This window comes from Microtus ochrogaster, chromosome 10 (genome assembly GCF_000317375.1).
Source record: "Microtus ochrogaster isolate Prairie Vole_2 chromosome 10, MicOch1.0, whole genome shotgun sequence".
Classification (NCBI taxonomy): domain Eukaryota; kingdom Metazoa; phylum Chordata; class Mammalia; order Rodentia; family Cricetidae; genus Microtus; species Microtus ochrogaster.
Genome location: NC_022016.1, coordinates 42,897,289 through 42,904,412, shown reverse-complemented (window position 1 = coordinate 42,904,412; position 7,124 = coordinate 42,897,289). Strand labels below are relative to the sequence as shown.

The following is a 7,124-nucleotide window of genomic DNA, read 5'->3' as shown; positions in this document are numbered from 1 at the left end:
TATGCAGGTGTATGTATGCAGGTATATTCATGTGTATGGGTATATATGTGCATGTAGAGGCCAGAGGTCAACCTCAGACCCTATTTTTGGGGAGTCACTGACTTCCCAAGGGCTTCTTATTGGGGCCTGGGGCTTGCCTCTTTGACTAGACTGGCTGACTGAAGAGGCTGAAGGCCTTGTCGCTACCTCACCAGTGCTGGCATTATGAGTGTGTACCGCCATGCCTTGCTTATTTTAAGTATTTTTAATTAGAATATTTTAAGAATTTCATATATGAGTACTGTATTTACATAATTTCCTCCTCTCCCCTCCTTTTCCAACTCCCCCCGTGTCCCACTCTCTCTCATATTCCTGACTTTTTCATCTTTAATCATTATTGTTACATCTATAGATATGTACTATATGTATAAATTATTGCTATATAATATATGTATGGATATCTATATATCTATAAATCTATATAACTATATACATCCTACTAAGCCCATTTAGTGCCGCTTACAGGCATGCGTGTTTCTGGCTGACCACTCCATTGACTGATTGTAGCTCTTTATCTAGAGGTGGGGCCTTCTAAGAGTTTCCCACACACACTGCATGCCTTGCTCTTTTCCACGGGCCTGGGGATCAAACTCTGGTTCTTGTGTTTGCACAGCAAGCACTGTACCAGTCGAGCCATCTCCTCAGCCCAAGTGCTGTTACCATAAAACAAGAATTTGGATCTAGTCCCCAGACACTGGAAGCTGCCTGGTTAATGGAGACCTTCCAATGGGGAGTTCTCATTTGATGACACTGCCTGTCACCGAGCCAGTGGCGACCTTCAGGGCTTGAGGAGGTGTTGGAATCAGATGGGCTGGGAATCCCCATCCCTGGGCTAACTGCCCGGAACTCTCTTAGAGTGAGGCATGCTGGGTGGGATGGGTAGTCATTAATGCAAGAAAACCACGCACTGGGATAGAAAGAAGCAGCTGGGATGAGGGTGTGGGGTCAACTGGGCAGAGCAGATCTGAGTCTGCGGTGTTCTGCCACCTCCAGTGAGCTGCGCAAGCTCCAGCAGCTCCTGGGCATATCTGGAGCTACCACAGTCTTTCTGTGGGATGTATCAGAGGACCGTGACAGCGCTAAGGAATGTTCCCCAGGACCCAACACATGCTGTCTTGGGAAGCTAGGCCCCTGGTGACCTTCTGCTCCTTACCTCCATGATGTCCTAGATGCCCCTCTTCCAGCTCCTCCCATCTGTACCCCGGGCTCTACTCTGACCGTGGGGACTCTGAGCTCTGGTGGACTTGTCTCCGGTCCTACCTGGCTTTTCATGCTCTCAATCTCCTTCTGCCTGGGATCGTCGCCTTCATCTAGACCCTGGAACTTCAGCGTGCGCCTGTCGCTCTGCCTGGCTGCGGTGGCAGCGGCTGTCTCCGATAGCCTTTGACTCAGGTCGGCCAACTCACCCCGCAGGTTCATTATCACTGCGTCTTTGTATTTGGACTCGATTTCAAAATCAGAGAGCCGGTTGACCTCTCTCCCCAGGAGCAGGATGATCTCATCCTGTGTGCAGACAAGAGGGAGGTTAGTAGGGGTGGCTGTGGGTGGTAAGCTGGGCCTGTTTCCACAATATGGAGGAACCATGGGTGTCACTCTGGGGAAGGTGGGGATGGGGGAAGGTAGGCAGAAGGGCAAAGAGGAATTTACAAACTCTGTGTCTCTTGGAAGGCTACAGAGAGACTAGAGTTGGGTTAGAATCACACGCTTGTACCTAGGTGCCTGTAATGAAGCCTCAGAGGCACAGAAACTTCCTTTACCCAGAAAAAAATGCTTTCACGTGGTAAACAGCAACCCTCCAGGGTTGTCAGAGGGCGGAAGGTTTCTTTATAAACACTCTGTGTGGTTGCTTGTGAGACCCACATCCAGAATGTCGGAGACCCAGCAAAGGAATCAGAATGGCGTTCAGTCCCAGCACATTCTGACCACAACAAGGGCATTAATTTAATACTTTTTATGTATTGTGGAGGGGTCATTTTTTTCCTTTCCTCTCTCCTGGAATTCTCTATGTCCTCTGGAAGGCCCCAGAGAACTGAGTCAAGAAACAATGGAGTGCCTGGTGGCTTCTGAAAACACTGGGATGGGGGGAGGGGGCGCTGCCGGCAGTTTCCCACGGGAAGAACCAATGTGACATCATCTCCCTAGGAGAACCAAGTGACCAGAGAATTCTCCCTGTTTTCCCAAAGCAGGAGAGAGTACCCTGAACCCCTCAGAATGTCAGACAGACCGGAAAACCAGAATCCTAACTACATACATGTCTAGGAATGGAAGATGTCACAGGCGTGAAGGAGCCTGCTGGCATTGCCAGCTGCTTCCACGTCTTTCTCTTGTTAACACTTATGTCGCAGCTTCTAATGGACTCTGCGGTCCCAGGCAACCCCTGCCTCATCCAAAGAGAGCCACTTGGGGCCTCTATGTTCAGCATAGAATATGCTTGGTCATTATTCATGGCACAAACATTTCTTGGGCGCCTACTGAGAGCCTGGTTCTGTACTGGACCCTAGATATAAACAGACCTTTATAGGTGTGGTGTCCAGCAATGGCCTCTGTGTGTCTGGTGAGGTCCCTATGCCCCCCTTAAGGAGTGTCATGCAATCCGTCCATGTGGTCTTGGTAGTACTGAGTGTCAGTCAAGTCCCTCCCTCCCTCCCTCTCCTTCCTCCTCATGTCCTTGTGACCCAGGCTGGTCAACCATGTTTTCTCAGAGCCCCTATGTACGAATTTTAAGATGGCGGCAAGGGTCTTGGATAATGGACTTTAAGTACAGAGGCTTGAACTTGGCCACAGTCATCCTGACCAGCACAGGAAACAGGCCTGCTGGAGAATGTTGGACGGCAAGGGGGACAAAGAGGTAGAACAGGCTGGTATTCCAATGACGTCACTGAAGAGCCTAGATCCAGCTACACCTGAAGCTTGTCAGCCTTTCAACTGTCCAATAAGATTGCCTAATGAACATTTTTTTTACCTGTTTGTTGATTGTCCCTTGTCCTTGGAGGCGCCTTGGGAAAGGAGGGCACAAATGGTGCGAAACAGCAAAAGTTATTCTGTTTTCATTTTATTCCCAGCTTACAACTGTGGTGGGCTAGACATGGTGACACTTTGTGGCTTTTGTCACCAGGTGGTGTTTCCTCTCCTGTCCACTGAGTCTCAGCCAGCTTGTGACTCGACGGAAAGTAACTAAGATACAGTGAGTGAGCTCGGAGTAAGCGGAGTGGACAGACGGACAGATGGACGTATAGACGGAAGGTAGTGGAAGTGGTACAGAGGGAGGGAGTTCCAAGTGAGCAGTCAAGGTACAGCAGGGTCCGCCATGGCACATGGGGACCTGGGGGCTGCTATGCCAGAGAGAGACTGCATGCAGAGAGCTTGCCATTTCCACCGTCTGGCTGAGGACCCAGACCTACGTATGGCTGCTACCGCCTGAGACCGCCAGCCCCGCGATTGTGCGTAAGCTGCAGGACACTGGCAGAGGACCATTGTGCGAGTCAACTCGTGGGAGATGGGGGAATGGTGGTGGCTTCTTTTTACCACTGGGTTTCGGGGTGGCTTGCTGCAGGGTGACAGACTAGTGACGGTGTCCTCAAGGTGGTTTCTCGTCTTCCCACAGCACCTCATGGTCTGGTCTCAGGACACCAGCCTCAGAACTGCCTCCTGGCCCTAGCTACAGAACTCTCAGGTTGTGACCCAGTGTGGGAGGAACCCCATGTTCCAGTTTCCCACACGCAGGACCTCCCTGGGCTCTGACCCTGGTCTGTAAGGAAAGTGAGGCATTGGTGGGCTGTGCTTTGTTGTGGCCTCTTCATTTGGAGGCAGGGTCTCACGTAGCCCAGGCTGGCCCCGAGCTTATTATACAACTCAGGATGACCCTGAGCCTCTCATCCTCCTGGTGCTACCTCTGAGTGCTTGGGATTACAAGTGTGCCTTACCTGCTTGGCTTATGCAGTATTGGGGACCGAAGCCAGGGGGACCCTCTTGCATGCTGGTGCCTGCATGGTAGGCAACCCTTCTACTGGCTGAGCCACGCCTTCTCAGGCTTCTGTTTTGTTTTCAAGCTGTGGCTAGGTGGGGAGTGGTAGTTTCTAAGCTCAACCATGCTGATTCCCTTAAGGGTTCAGCCTCTGACCTCTCCTCTCCTCTTCTCGAAGGCATCACCTTGGCTCAGCTGTCCCCAACCACGGTTCTCCCTCCCTCCCACCAGTATGGGTGTGTTTTTCCCACCGCTGTGCAATCACTTGGGGCTGACTGGGTGTGTGAGAGAAGTGTGCCAGACCTGGATGCGAATCTAGTTCTACTCCTTGCACTGTACGCCTTTGGGCATGTCACTTAACCTCTCTGGTTTGAAGTTTCCCTAGCAGTAAATCTGTTCTGCAGCCTCCAAAGGCAGAAGGAGCTGATAGTATCATTAGGGGCTCAGCCTGGCTCATAGCAGATGCTCAGTAAACTGTCTGTGGACGCGACTGTCCATTAGATAAGAAGTGGTTCCTTGGAGAAAGGACACAGAGAAGAAGAGGTGGCCTCTGGCTGCTAGAGCACTATGTCCCCCTCCCCCTCAAGGCCCCCTCACCTTGTCTTGTTGGCCTAGGTCCTGGTCCATGAAGATCTCGGTGGGAGGTATCGTCCCCGAGAGTCCTTCGACCACGCATTGCTCTGACAGTTCCATGGCGCTGGCCCACACTGTGTGACATCCACAGAGAACAAGGCATGGTGGGTTCCCAAGCCTGGAGGGGCCCCATGCGCTGAGCCGTCATCATGGTTTCCCCTTGAAGGTCACCTTACTTTTCATTCTCTGAGATGCTGCCCCAAACTCACCACACAGAGCAGGGTGGCTCCCAATTCTCTGCGGTCTTCTGGCCTCAGCCTTCTGAATTATATACATAAGCCATGCACCTTGCTCTGAAGTTTATATTTTCTCTGGCTTTGATTATTATTATTATTCAAACAGGGTCTCACTGTATAGATAGCCCTGACTATATAGTCCTGGGATACTCTCTGTAGATCAGGCTGGCCTCAAACTCACAGAGATCCTCCTGTCTCTGCCCCCAGAGTGCACTGCCGCCATGTCCAGCCTTTATTATTATTATTTTAATTTGGGTATGCCTGTGTGTCCCTGCGCACATGTCTGTGGGAGGGTGCATGTGCCTCTGTACATACTAGGCAAACACCCTACTAACTACATCCCCAGCCTTCTCTATTTAAGTAATCATGTTTTTAAAATAGCATTTCATTTATTTATTTATTTTAAAGATTTATTTTTTATTATGTATACAGTGTTCTGCCTGCATGTATGCCTGCACACCAGAAGAGGGCGTCAGATCTCATTACAGATAGCTACAAGCCCAACTCTGTAGACCAGGCTGACCTTGAACTCACAGAGATCTGCCTGCTTCTGTCTCCCAGTGCTGGGGTTAAAGGTGTGTGCCACCACCACCAGCTCAAAACATTTTAAAGACTTGTGATTTGATTTGATGCACATGAATGTTTTGCCTGCATGTATGTCCATGCAGCCCATGAGTGTTGTGCCTGACGAGGCCAGAAGAAGGTGTCAGATGGCCCGGAACTAGAGTTAGAAATGCTTGTGATGTGGGTGCTGGGAATCGAACTCAGGACCTTTGGAAGAGCAACCAGTGCTCTTAACCTCTGAGCCATCTCTCCGGTCCCCCATTTCATTCATACATGTGCCTGTACCCCATGGCATGTGTAAGGAGGTCAGAGGACAGCTTGGGAATTCTGGGAATCAAACTCAGGTTGTTAGGCTTGGTGACAGCCCCTTTACCTACCCAGCCCTCTCTCCTGTCCACTATTGTGCTTTATACAATGAGTTATAGTTCATTTTTAGAATCAGAGAAAAGAGAGAAGCAAGGGTGATCTATCTTCCTGGCTTTAAGCGCTTGCTGGAGGTCACCGCCAGAGCCTGGTACATACCTTGCTTGATGACAGGAGACTTGGGATCCATCACGAAGGAAAACATCTTCCCGTTGGCACTCACGGGCCGCTGGAAAGGGGCAGGCGGGACCATGGTGGGCCTGGGGCAACCCTGCGACCAACTTCTCTGCACTGTTGCTGGCCGGATGCCCTGGTGGAAGTGCATGTGGGGTGGCGAGGATGGCTGGTGTGGCTGCTGTGTGGCCTGAGGTGGCTGTGGCCTTGGCCAAGGTACTGGGCCCATCACCCATGGGCAGGAGACCTACAGGGCAGACAGGAGGCTCAGAGGAGGTGGCATTCAGGGACGTCACGGTTTGTCTTAGACCCAGCTTGTGGGTCACTCCCTTCAGGGAACCTTCTTGCATGCTCCTCAAGTTTGGGACAGTGACTTAACCATGGGACACTAGAACAACATCAGACACTGCCAAGAGATTCCCCATGTGTTTGTTCATTTAGCACATCCCTGTCAATGATGCTGAGGCAAGATCATGTAGCAAAGATGTGAGGATCCAGCTGCTGTTCAGGCCTCAACATCTGCAGGCCTCCTCCTCCTCCTCTTCCTCCTCCTTCTCTTCCTCCTCTTCCTTCTCCCCCCAGACACTGACAGACACCTAACAGTGACCCAGGGGCCAGCGTCTCTAACCTGAAATTGAGTTTACATCAAAGGGGGTACTGGTGGCCATACTCCCTCCTTCCCACCCCTTCCCTGCCTCCTGCCTGGGAACCTGAGAGCCTGGCTGCGGGTGTGTGCTATGAAACCTTCCCGCCCTCAGGAAGTCTTTTACCACATGGGCCTCGATTCCTCCCTTCGGAGCCTCCACTAGGCTGTCAGTCTCTTGGCTCTGGGGCCTGAACTCTGATTGTCCATGGTGTTTAGTAAACTATTTGAATACACTCCATACCTGCAATGATCCATCTCAGGGCCCTCTGGCACCGTCATCCAATACTTCTGTACGTGGCTTCTCCCAAGCCAATGACATAGCACCTAACTGCTGTCTCTCTCCCTCTCTCTCTTTCTTTTTAAAGATTTATTTATTTATTATTTATTTATTTATTATGTATACAACATTACTTCCATGTATGCCTGCATGCCAGAAGAGGGCACCAGATCTCATTATAGATGGCTGTGAGCCACCATGTGGTTGCTGGGAATTGAACTCAGGACC

The 7,124-nt window shown here is 50.9% G+C and overlaps 1 protein-coding gene across 1 annotated transcript in view; it reads right to left on the bottom strand.

Moving 5' to 3' along the window:
- Fhad1 (forkhead associated phosphopeptide binding domain 1) overlaps nucleotides 1-7,124 on the bottom strand; it is a 123,133-nt gene that overhangs the window by 83,840 nt on the left and 32,169 nt on the right. Inside the window, exons 4-6 of the mRNA XM_026781790.1 lie at nucleotides 5,959-6,220; nucleotides 4,601-4,710; nucleotides 1,300-1,542 (exon numbers count right to left, since the gene is read on the bottom strand). Of these exons, the coding sequence (XP_026637591.1) occupies nucleotides 1,300-1,542; nucleotides 4,601-4,710; nucleotides 5,959-6,220 (615 nt within the window). The remainder of the gene's footprint in view (nucleotides 1-1,299; nucleotides 1,543-4,600; nucleotides 4,711-5,958; nucleotides 6,221-7,124) is intronic.